This window comes from Martes martes, assembly GCF_963455335.1.
Source record: "Martes martes genome assembly, chromosome: 1".
Lineage (NCBI taxonomy): Eukaryota > Metazoa > Chordata > Mammalia > Carnivora > Mustelidae > Martes > Martes martes.
This window is the reverse complement of record NC_137888.1, coordinates 113,668,914-113,681,314: the sequence shown is the minus strand read 5'-3', so window position 1 is coordinate 113,681,314 and position 12,401 is coordinate 113,668,914. Positions and strand designations below refer to the sequence as shown.

The following is a 12,401-nucleotide window of genomic DNA, read 5'->3' as shown; positions in this document are numbered from 1 at the left end:
TTACTGTTACCACAGCAAAATGACCCCCGCTAACGTCATTACTATGCAGAGTGTCCAAGTTCCTTTGACATCATTATCTTTTCTGAGCATGACTGTAATAATGTTTAGTAGGTAAAACAAGTTATCACCGACACTATACGACAGATGAGGAAAGTTGAAGTTAAAAGAGATTATATTAGTTACTAAAGGTACTATTACTAACGAATGGGATGAAACTGTACTAGAATTCACACCTCTGACATCTAGCCCATCTGCTATTCTTGTCATTATACTTTGCTAACTATTTCATAGCTTCATAAAGTATCCTGAACACAATGTCTCTTGGAAAAAAACAGAGATTTTCCTGCTCAGAATAAGTAATTAAGATATATAGTCAATTCATATCTTAATATGTGGACAAAGTCCAAATGTGGATAAATTAATATTCAACTAATAGCTTCATGTAATCATTAGTTTTAATTTCATTTTTAATTTATAAATAATGCTAGATGTAACAACTTGAATTGCTTTGTTTTACCTCCTTTCTCTTCTTGTTCTGACCTCTGGTGGAATTTATATTAAGTATACTCATTTCTCAAGTGCAGAAACATAAATAATAGATAATCTCTGAAAGAATTAATGGGTGGCTCTGAAATTTCTTGTATGATTATTTTTCTCCTAAGAATTATTTTTCTAATTGGGTTTCACTTAACTTAAGCTAATATTAAAATGAAATTTCGATCCCTTACACCCTAACTGGGGCACACAGGCCCAGAGAGCTATTTTTTTAAAATTTTCCCAAATAAGCATCACGAAGGTAAGTAAAACATAGTCTGAACTGTAATTATTTTTATTCTCATATTTATTATGAATGAGGAAAATGAGACAGAATCCCAAGGCACTATCCAGTTTAATTAAGACTGTAACATTTCTATTTTTTCTCAACCTACTCATACCTGATTAAGGTACACTGGACTGAGAAAATACAAATATAAAAGAACTGTATCGAAGTAGAACTTGTATTTTGCAATCTGAAGCACTGGAGCGGGGTGCAGAGATGTGGGTGGGCTTCACCCCCTCCTGCCAGAGCTCCCTGCTGAACCTGCCCAGGGACGTCACTTTTTCAAGTCTCAATCTCCTCACTTACAAATTAAAGCATTATGTTTAAGAAAGCAATACCAAGAATAAATCTCTGCCCTATACACAGTCAAATGACTGTTCTTACAGTCATTTTTAGAGCCAACAAAAGTACACATGACCAAGGTCAAATCAAGCAGTTAAATATCCAAATAACATGTGAGTAGTAGTCACATTTTACCACAAGAAACAAAGATTAAGGAAGCAAGTTCATGCTAATCAGCAATATGTATTACCAAGCTTGGGTCCACTTCTACTCCTCGGGATTCGAGGTTCTTTCGGACCGTAGTTATCTCATCACTTGCCAGATAGGCTGGGTGCTCCTCATTACACTTCAACATCTTCTCCAATTCATTCTTGGTTTCATTGTGGACAAACTTTAAATTGTTTAAAAGAGGACTGTGTTTTAGATGGTTCATCCTTTGGCACACTTATAAAAAATTTTAATGAATATATTGCTATTGCACAACAGGCGACACAAGCTCCACACAAGAAACAAAAAAGAACATAGTATCCTGGCTTATGAATACAGAACAATGGGCTGGACTTAGGTGAGGGAGAAAAAAAAAAAAAGCCTTATTTGTTACATATTTTACTTTTGCTGCAATGTTTTATTGTCAAAGTTACAGTACCAGGTACCTTACTTTTTGACCTTAGCATGGAATATCAGTCTAGGAAAAAGGACCCTGAATACACGGGAAGAGACAATGTTTTATTAATGCCTTGTGTCTAAGAACTAGAGGACCATAAGGACTTGCACCTGCTGACATGTTTCTTTTCTGATAAATATGAAATACATAGTTGGGATTTTTAAAAAAATGTCTGTTCATTAAAAATTGTGCTTTAGGGGCGCCTGGGTGGCTCAGTGGGTTAAGCCTCTGCCTTCAGCTCAGGTCATGATCCCAAGGTCCTGGGATCGAGCCCCACATCGGGCTCTCTGCTCAGCAGGGAGCCTGCTCTCCCCAGCCCCCCCCACCCCCCGCCTGCCTCTCTACCTACTTGTGATCTCTGTCAAATAAATAAATAAAATCTAAAAAAAAAAAAAAAAAATTGTGCTTTAGACTGCTTCTGCAAGGTGTTTATCCTCCCCCCTTTTTAAGATTTCATTTTTATTTATTTATTTACATAGATTTTATTTATTTATTTAAAGAGTTTATTTATTTATTTATTTATTTGAGTGAGAGAACAAGCAAGCATGAGAGACAAAGCAGGAGAGAGAGAGAGCACAAGCAGGGTGGGGGGCAGAGGGAAAGGGGGAAGCAGACTCCCGGCTAAGCAGGGAGCCTGATGTGGGGCTCCATCCCCGGACCCTGGGATCATGACCTGAGCCAAAGGCAGACGCTTAACCGACTGAGCCACCCAGGTACACCTAAGATTTTATTTTCAAGTAATCTCTACACCCAACATGGGGCTTGAGCTTATAACCCCGAGATCAAGGGTAGCACCCCTACGGACTGAGCCAGTCAGGCACCCCAAGGTGCCTATCATTCTTAAATGTACTTCCAATCTCTTCTCTATAATTGTTCAGTCTGAAGACCAAAGGAGGAAAACACATACTAGTGATAAATTTGAAAATAAGCCTCATGCAGTGTCAAATTATGTTTATTCTTTTTCTTCAATCCTTTCAAAATTGCATAGTAAAAGAAACTAGCTTCATATTCACTGATTACTCTCAACAAACTATCACCGACAGCACTTTGCCCCTGTTTAAGTATAGAAGAATAAGATGTAAATAACTGGCTTATAAATGAAACTACTAATTAATATTCTCCTAACACATGATACTTTATAAGAGCTATTACTTAATGAAGAGAATTTTACAGTTTCCTTAAACATCTGCTCGTGGTCTGAAGAAAGAAGGAAATCTCTAAGTTAGACAATGCTCCCTAACTCTTGTCCTGTTTTCACTTTCATCTGTCCACCTGTCCCCTGACTACAGTGGGTCTTCACGAGAACACTACTCTCCCATCCATCCTGAAGATGATCTCCACAATTCAGCTCCGACAAGGAGAGAATGTTTCGATGGGATGGATTTTTCCCTAGATAACTAATGAAAATGTAATAACATAAAAGAACAAAATAGTTTTCAGAGCATAGACTTCTCATCTTTAACACAGGACAATCTTAAATTTTCCTGCTAAATCAGTCATTCAAAAAGATAGAAATGTTACACAGTCACCAAAACTTGCAGTGTGAGACATGGATATAGTCTCAACCTCTTCCGGAATCTGTTTCTCACAGTAGCCTCTAGGAATGAGGTCTAGAATAGTGGCTTTCAACAGGGAGCAGGAGGGATAAAAAGGTTAGAGAATGAGAACTTGGTTCAGTGAATCTGACAGGAGGGGATTTCTTCTGAAACAGAAAATGAAACATAACACATACAAACACCTCCCCAGGCGGTCCTGATGCCCCTGCCCCTACACTTCCAGTTACAGCCTCTGTTCTAAAGTCAGTCTGGGTCTTACACATGCTGCCCTGAAACCCTTAGAAGGCTCTTCTCTGAAGGTTTTCCACATTCCTCTCCTAGGCGACAGATCCCTGCATTAATCTAAAACTAATTCTTCTACTTCTCTTCAAGGGATCCCATATGGGTTCAAATTCCTGAGAAAATAAGTTACAACTAAGAATTATTTCTCTCTGAGAGTGATTGACCAAAGCACATTTGCCACTAGTTGCTGAGGCAAGCTGCCATCATTGATTATTTTGGGGACTTCAGGCTTAATTGCCCATTAGCCATGATGGTCAGACACCATTTTTCTTCCAAGTTTATCTACCTCATGCCAGTGCTTTTCAATCAATTCTTCTTCTAGTCTTAAAATCAGAAACCTCTGATGGATCTCCTAAAAATTCTGACAGACTTTGTCCTCTCAACCCATGTGCTGAGAAAGATAACTGATGCTCCCTAAAAACATGCATGATCTAACTACTAACTTTCCACTTCCTTGGCTTCTCTCCAGTCTCTTAATGACTCATTTTTCCACAAGAATCCTATCAGGAAAAAGAGAAGAGGAAGACTGTCTCTTCACCTTTTTAAGACAAATTTGAACTCACATAGGACAGCTTATGAAACAAAAAATGGATGAAACTAAAAAATATATATGTGTGTGTGTGTGTGTGTGTGTGTGTATGTGTGTGTATAGGGTACTGATTCTATAACTTAATTCTGTATTTAAGATGAGAACAAAAAAAATAAGAAACTAGAAATGACATGATATTTGGTAATTTTCCATTTTTAAAATGTTTTCTCTGGATATTTCCATATCTTGGCCTCCTTTCTCTAATTACATGGATTCAAAGACTGAAGGAAAAGATTGGACTCCACCTCTTTTTCTTATTCATTACTTCCTTCACTTACATATTTTCGTTCTTATACCCTCTTTTTTCTCTTTAGCTTAAGGAATGAACATAAGAATGAGATGTGGTATGAAACTGATTGCTAGATAGGAAGAGAAGCCCTAATAATAAGGAATAAAAAGATGGTAGGGGATAGGGACTTGAATGATCTGTACATCTTCCCTCCATTCATTTGTCATCATTTATACTTGCCTTTACCATTTTATTCTTCTGAAGTGCTTTTGAAGTGAAATTAAGTATTTACTGAATGAATAAATTCTATAGTTCTACTTCCTATCTGAATTTTTATACCATTTTGGGAACATAACAGCAAAATAACAGAAAAATCCAGAGGTAACTGATATCAGATGAGGTTAAAAAAAAAAAAAGTCACTATAGCCTTTATTCTAATCATATTCACTCTACATCCTCTGAAATCCTTGTCATTTTTTATTTCTGTTCATAACTTTAATTTTCACTTTACCTCAAACAGGGAATTGAAATGAACAAAGAAATCTGCCACAAAAGGAGCATGGTTCATTTCCCCTTCCTTTTTTTTTTTTTTTTTTTTTTTAAAGATTGTATTTTTTATTTATTTGACAGAGAGAGATCACAAGTAGACAGAGAGGCAGGCAGAGAGGGGGGGGGAAGCAGGCTCCCTGCTGAGCAGAGAGCCCAATGTGGGACTCGATCCCAGGACTCTGAGATCATGACCTGAGCCGAAGGCAGCGGCTCAACCCACTGAGCCACCCAGGTGCCCCCTTTTTCCCCTTCCTTTTAATAACATAGCTACTTCACTTAAAAAAAAAAAAAAACAAAAACCTAAAAAAACCCCAAAAAACAACTTTCTTTTGTAGTTTTCTATTTATTCTAAAGATTCATTATAATTTAGAAAGGCTGATGTAAAATATTTGAAATTATTAAGCTTGGTCTGGAGGCATGCAAAACCTGTATTTTAATACCTGAATTAAAATAAATGAAATTATATCATAACACAGAGATATGTTTGTTTTAACCTGTTCTTGGGTCCGGTTCTTCCAGTACAACCACCTCTTTTTCCAATCTGGACCTATCATGTTTTCAATTGCGTTTTCAGCTAGAAAAATTAAAAAATTTTTTAATTCATCAAGAATTTGATCACTTACCAAGTATATAAATTATAACTAATAATAAATAGTCTTGTTATCTTAACTATTTCCAACTGCTATCTCAATATAAAATCAGCTGAAATAAATGAAAAGATTACATGATTGATATGGTACATACAGAAGAAATAATTTAAAATAATTTAATTAATTTAAAGGTCCCATAAACATAGAGTCAAACACTAAAATAGTCTTCAATTATAGTTTTTTAAGAATATGAGTACATATAAACATGTGTCCAGTTTATTTAGTATTTTCAGTAGTTACTAAGCAGTTGACTGAAAAATCTCACAAAAATATTTAATTATAGTATTAACGACAAAGACTATGAAATGTTGGTCTCATTTATTTAAAAAAAATTTTTTTTTAAAACAAATGTTCATCAAGTTGACTAACTCCTTCACCACTGGGAATACTCAAAACTCAATAACCTGTGTCCCTACTTACTATCTTTGAGACGAGCTTGAAGAGCTTCTTCCATAAAATAAATAGCTGCATCCCACTGCTGTTTATCAGATATGGAACGATCTTCTAAAGCATTGTGTTGAATAACCCTCTGAAATGACAAGGAAAGAGAAACAGCTAATTTGATTTATGCCTTATCTTTTTTTTTAAACATTTTATTTATTTATTTGACAGAGACAGAGAGATCACAAGCAGACAGAGAGGCAGGCAGAGAGAGGGGGGAAGCAGCCTCCCCTCAGAGGAGAAAGCCTGAAGGCACAGGGGTGCCTGGGTGGCTCAGTGGGTTAAGCTTCTGCCTTTGGCTCAGGTCATGATCCGAGGACCCTGAGATCATGACCTAAGCCGAAGGCAGAGGCTTAATCCATTGAGCCACCCACGCACTCCTACGCCTTATCATCTTAGTAATTTTATTCAAATAGACAGCTTATCAAATATACAAAATAACAGCTACACCTAAAACATAAAAGTATGTAGCTCCCCCGCCCCCAAAGTATGTAGCTCCCATGCAAATAGAGGAGGTCCTATTATTTGCTTATTTGTCAGCTTTCTTCCAAAAGAATGAACAGTGAAGATTTTTTCCTATACCAAATTAAATGACCTATGTCTAAGATAGAGCCACATCAGACATGTAACTACATAAAATCTGCCTAGAACCCTAGTACTCAAGAGTTAATGATTCAGATCTTCGCTACTCTCCTTTTTGTCATACGATCTGTATGTCTCACCTTTCAAAAAAGAGAAAAACAACCTGTCTCGCTGTTAACATCACTGAAAAGTATAAAGGAGAGAAGCTTAAAAGGTCTGGACAACTATAAGCAAATGTGAGCTATTATAAGAAAACTGATTTCTAAATTTTATAATTTTTGAATGAATGAATGAATGAAAAAGGACACTCACAGGAAGCTAGTCTCAAAGGCATTTAACAAGAATGAATACAGCTTTCAAATACAAAGACAAACCCTTGTTTAAAAATAAACTGTAATTACAACCAGCCCCCAGTGAACTATGCATTTTTCTAGAAAACTGTTCAATCTTATCTTTCAAAGGTACTTCTTTGGAACTGTCTGCACAGAGCAGCGGCTTATTAATAACAAGGTTTGTGGTCATGTGAACATTTTACATAACAAAAGATCTGTTGGAGGCGGAGGATTTGGTGAAGGTCAAGAGCCAGGCTTTGTAATTAGAGCAGGGCTTGAGTCTGAGCTTTGCCAAGGACAATAATAAAACTGCTTAAGAACTAAATAAAATAGTGCTTAGAAAATATATTATAGAGTTTCTGGCACCTTTTAAGCATTCAACATGTGGTAATTAGCATTATTTTAGGAGTCTAATATTTTATGACTCAAATCCACTGAAAAGCAATGCATCTAATTCCTTTCATTACCCCCAAGGGTAAAAATGAGAAGCAGCTATCCTCTGAGCCATCTGTGGTTCAGGCTCATGTAATGGCTAGTCTACAACAATTTGTGGAAGTTTAAAGAAGCCTTTTTACTGCAAAATTTGACTTTTCTCTGAAATGACAGCCATGAAAGAAATAGCAGAGAATTGTTAAAAGGCTGATTATAGACAGTTAAACTATTTCTTTTCCTCATTATTTTAAATGCAGAACCTAATTGAAATAGTCATATAAAAACAACTTCCTATAAAAAGGGTATAAATTTGAGAAACTATATAAAACTATGAGGATGACACTGTAATATAATTATAATAGAATAATCAAACTATATAATACATAATACATAGTAATATACAACTGCATATAATATATAAATATAAGTATATATCAATAAGTATATATCAATAAGTATATATATAATATAATATAATAATCAAATGACGTACCAAGCTGTCCTCCGCAAAATCATTCCACTTGTGGCGTTTAATACTTTCTTCCTTAACAGCCTCTTTAAGTTTATCAAATATGTCATCATGCTCTTTCCCTTTTGGTTCTGTCATGAAGCGGGAAAATTCTTCTTGTAGGGTCTCCCAAGCAACCTAGATTTAAAAGAAAAAAACCTGTATTTATACTACATACTTTAATATGTAACATGACAAACATGTGAATTTAAGCCAAACAGATATAATAAGTCAGCCTGTCACAAAACACATATGAAACCACAATTTTTTTTTTAAAGGCAGCAAATACAAACTCTGGCTTAGGTATCTCACACTGGTAGCTGGTGGGAAAGAGCCGGTGTCCTGACATTTTTTTCTAGACATACAGTGTTTTAAATTTTAAAAAATTAGTAGCCAACACTAAAAATAGACTTCATATAAAACCTGTGTTTCCAGCCTCTCTCTTGAACTGACAGCACTATACCTGTGTTCCCATACAACACCAGCTGCAGCTGAACTGGGGCCACCCCCTTGAGATAGATTTGCACTCCAATCAGCCACCACACTTAGTTCACTTAATTATTTCATTCTGTATAACATGTGAGTCTGCCTGCTTCTTCCATACTGTAGAAAGTTTAAAATGTGGTAATAATTTATCTTCTTCACATCACTGTGAAGATCCAGTCTTTTTCACATCTTTGCCTTTATGCAAATATATGAAGCAATGTATCAATACCTTCAATCATATTGAATATTACTTATACTAAATAATATTCAACTTATATTATAGCTAACTCATAATTACCTGGCCAGTTAAAGGAAGAGCATAGTGTCAAAAGTAACTAAGAACTAAATCTACTTAGGATTAAGTGGGCTAGTTGATGTATTTTTTATTTAGCCCTCTTCATTTTAAACATTAAGAAATCAGGGCATAAACAACGTGACTGTCCAAAAATACCCAGTGAGATGTGAGAATCTGTGTTTCCTGACCCTTCAGCAGATCTACATCTTTCTGCCACACCCAGCCATGAAGGGAGAATGCAGCAGGAAACAGAATGACCATTTCTCTGCTGAGCCTTAGGATGTGACAATATCCTACCATAGGACAGGGCCCAGATAGATGTCAAGGCCAGCTGTGAGAAGAGCTAGTGGAGTGGTGGCAGCAGCCCCCTCGTTATTTGAAATACATGTGTCGAGAACTGACAGGGGTCAGCTCTATGAAGCTTTGGAAGAACAGCTGTCAGTTCTTAGAAAGGGAAGCTTAAAGAAGCTGAGAAAAGAGGTGAAGCAGCCAGGAGCAGAGCAGGACAGGAAAGGGGGGAAACACACCCGAATAATTAAAAGGTTGACATTTTCTTTTTAAGAAAATGAAAAATAAAATTATCTTTAACACTGATTCTAATTTTGTGAGCAACCTCACTCAGAGGCACAGGACACGCTGAGTCTTTGCTAGAATAATCATTCTTCAGAGTAACACGTATGGCAAATCAACTTAGATAACAGCAGCTGGCACTTACTGTGCAGTTATTGTGAGCTAGGTATGTCTAAATATTTTACAGGTTACATACATTTATGTATCATTTACTTTTTTTTTTTTTTAAGATTTTATTTATTTGACAGGCAGAGATCACAAGCAGGCAGAGTGGCAGGCAGAGGGAGGGGGAGAAGCAGGCTCCCCGCTGAGCAAAGAGCCCGATGCGGGGATCGATTCCAGGGCCCTGGGATCGTGACCTGAGCCGAAGGCAGAGGCTTAACCCACTGAGCCACCCAGGCGCCCCACATATCATTTAGTTCTTATAACAATCTGTGAGGTAGGCAACATTACCATCCCTAATGTACAGACAAAAAAAAGCTTAAGCAACCAGTCCAAGGCTCACACAGCTACTAAGTGGGAGACCATGTGTAACAGAAAGGCATTCTTCAAGGTACTTTCTTTTAATTCCTAGTCTAATCTTCTGGCAGGACCCAAACTAAGGAAATGATTAAGTACAACTGAGCTCTGCAGAAAATCAATAAATGAAATGTTTTATCCATTAAACATTTTCCTTATGAAATCCTTACCCACAGAAAAAGCTAAAAACATTTCACATTCGAGCAAATTTTGCTGGTTTTGTTATATGCTATCTTTGGAACAGAACAAATACCCTCAGGCCAGCACCATACCAATTAGTAAATTTTTATAATGGTAGTCACCAGTAGGAGCATTAAGGTTAATCCCACCACAGAGAAGAGGAATAAAGAATAAATGGAGCATAATGACCCAAAGGAGAGACAATGGCTGTGATGGGAATAAAACCTAAAATTCACAGCTCCTACTCCCTTCAGATAATGCTTCTTACCCATTTAATTAAATTATATCCTAACCTCTACTGCTTTATTAGGAAGCTGTTTATCAGTCCACTGTTTAAGCTTGATATCCACTGTTGTATTAAAAGTCCCTGAATTCATGGTCTGTGCAGCTGGAAGATAGATGTTTTCAATCACATGAGTTGATACTCTTTCCCATAAAGATTGCTGAAGGATTTCTTCCCTGAAATTAAAAAAAAAAAAAAGTTTCAAAAACACCAAAATTTAAACATAACCTTGTTTTTAAAAACAGCTTTATTGAGGTATCACTCACTTATAATAGATTGCACATATTTAAAATGCTGACAATATGAACACACCTGTGTGAATCACCATAATCAACATAATGAACTTCTCCATCATCTCCAAAAGTTTTAGCCATTGTATTCACTTTATTATTAGAGATTAGCCTGTATTTTCTAGAACTGTATATAAATGCAACCACACAGCATACTCCTATTTTGTCTGTCTTCTTTTACTCAGCATATTTTGAGATTCATCCACATTGTTGTGTATATCAATGTTTCACTTCTTTTTACTGCTGAGTAGTATTCCACTATATGAATCTGTTTATCTATTTACCTGTTAAAGGACATCTGGGTTGCTTCCCATTACTGGCTATTCCAAATAAAGCTGCTACAAGCATTCACTGTATGGGCACATATTGCTGCTCCTCTTGGGTAAAACATCTAGGACTGGAATAGCTGTATCATATGGCAATTATACAAATAACTTTTTATGGTACTGCCAAAACTGTTTTTCAAAATGGTTGAACTATTTTACATTCCCACCAGACAGTATGAGAGTTCTAGATGCTCTACATGTTGCCAACATTTGATATGGTTAGTCATTCTGCCAGGTTTACAGTGGTATCTCGCTGTGGTTTTCTTCTGCACTTCCCTAATGATTAATACTTCTGAGCATCTTTTCAAGGGCTTATTTGCCAAATATTAATACATACTTTATACGTATTGATGGTTAAGGGGAGTCCAAGTCTGAGAACTTCTTGGTGTAATTTTAACAATCAGACCACAGCACAAAGCACAGAGATGTGATCGGATACTGCTACGTAAAACTGTCAAACACATCACAATAAATAAAGGTAACAATGTAAAAGATGGATAATCAAGTTGAGAATCCTTTCTGCCTTAAAGACATCTTAGAAGAACAAAGATCTCTAAACAAGAAAAAGACAACTATTTCAATCAAGGAAAAAAACTGAACTCTTAAGAAAATATTTATTTGGCTTCTCCCAAACTAATTTCTCCTATAAGATAATACTACAACATAAAAAACACTCTGCTTACCCAAAGTGGTCAGTCTTAAGAGTAACCTCAACCCGCTACTATGCAGCCACAAAGCTCAGGGTAGCAGAAACAGCTGACCAAAGAAGGTCAAGTTGCAATTTTCTTGGTTGAGAAGTGTCAACACTCCCTTCTATCCAAACTCCTTATATTCACTCAACATCTTGTGTAAAAACAAGTTTACTGAGTCAATAAGGTTAGCTGCTGGCTTCCCCTTGCTAACTTTCAGGTCTGTTTTCAGTGACAACCAGAACACCAAAGAGTTAGTGTAAGGAGGTAAGGAAGGATACCACAGGAGACCAGAAGGACAAAGTTAATTTAGTCACAGTGTTAATGACCGATAATGACAGGGAGATTTTTAGGAGCAAACTTGAAAAAAGAAAGCTGCTCAGGGTCTCCTATTCATTAATTTCATTAATTCATATTCATATAACTTTAAACACAAATTCAAGATTTCTGAAAGATGAACAAAAGGCCAGGATCCAGCCTCTCACCACCAAGCTTTTTGCTGCTCCTGTCTCAGAACAGACTTGGTCTGTCATCTCTTCCCTGGAGTCTGGGCCAAGAACTGACATCTCAGACATCTCATCCTTTTAAGGAGATAATAACAAAATTCCAGACCATCAAATCCTGACAAGTCTACCGTAACTTTCTTACAGGAGGCCTCTTTCCAATCCACCACAGGTAGCTGCTGTCACCTATCCTCACCCCCCAATCCTCACCTCCCCTTTCACCACCAAGCTGTTGTCCTCTGTCCACACTCCACCTGCTCCCCTGCCTTCATCATAATCATGTTTACTGTGCCCTCTATACTCTGTTCTGTAACAAACAAACCACTTTACATTCTCACTCTTTG

General features: G+C 36.7%; 1 protein-coding gene across 4 annotated transcripts in view; it reads right to left on the bottom strand.

Moving 5' to 3' along the window:
- OPA1 (OPA1 mitochondrial dynamin like GTPase) overlaps positions 1 to 12,401 on the bottom strand; it is an 87,200-nt gene that overhangs the window by 27,644 nt on the left and 47,155 nt on the right. For all 4 annotated transcript variants that reach the window (XM_080811764.1, XM_080811763.1, XM_080811762.1 and 1 more), the window contains 5 exons: positions 10,260 to 10,425; positions 7,902 to 8,054; positions 6,042 to 6,150; positions 5,466 to 5,545; positions 1,353 to 1,493 (listed from right to left, as the gene is read on the bottom strand). In XM_080811764.1, coding sequence (XP_080667890.1) covers positions 1,353 to 1,493; positions 5,466 to 5,545; positions 6,042 to 6,150; positions 7,902 to 8,054; positions 10,260 to 10,425 — 649 coding nt within the window. The remainder of the gene's footprint in view (positions 1 to 1,352; positions 1,494 to 5,465; positions 5,546 to 6,041; positions 6,151 to 7,901; positions 8,055 to 10,259; positions 10,426 to 12,401) is intronic.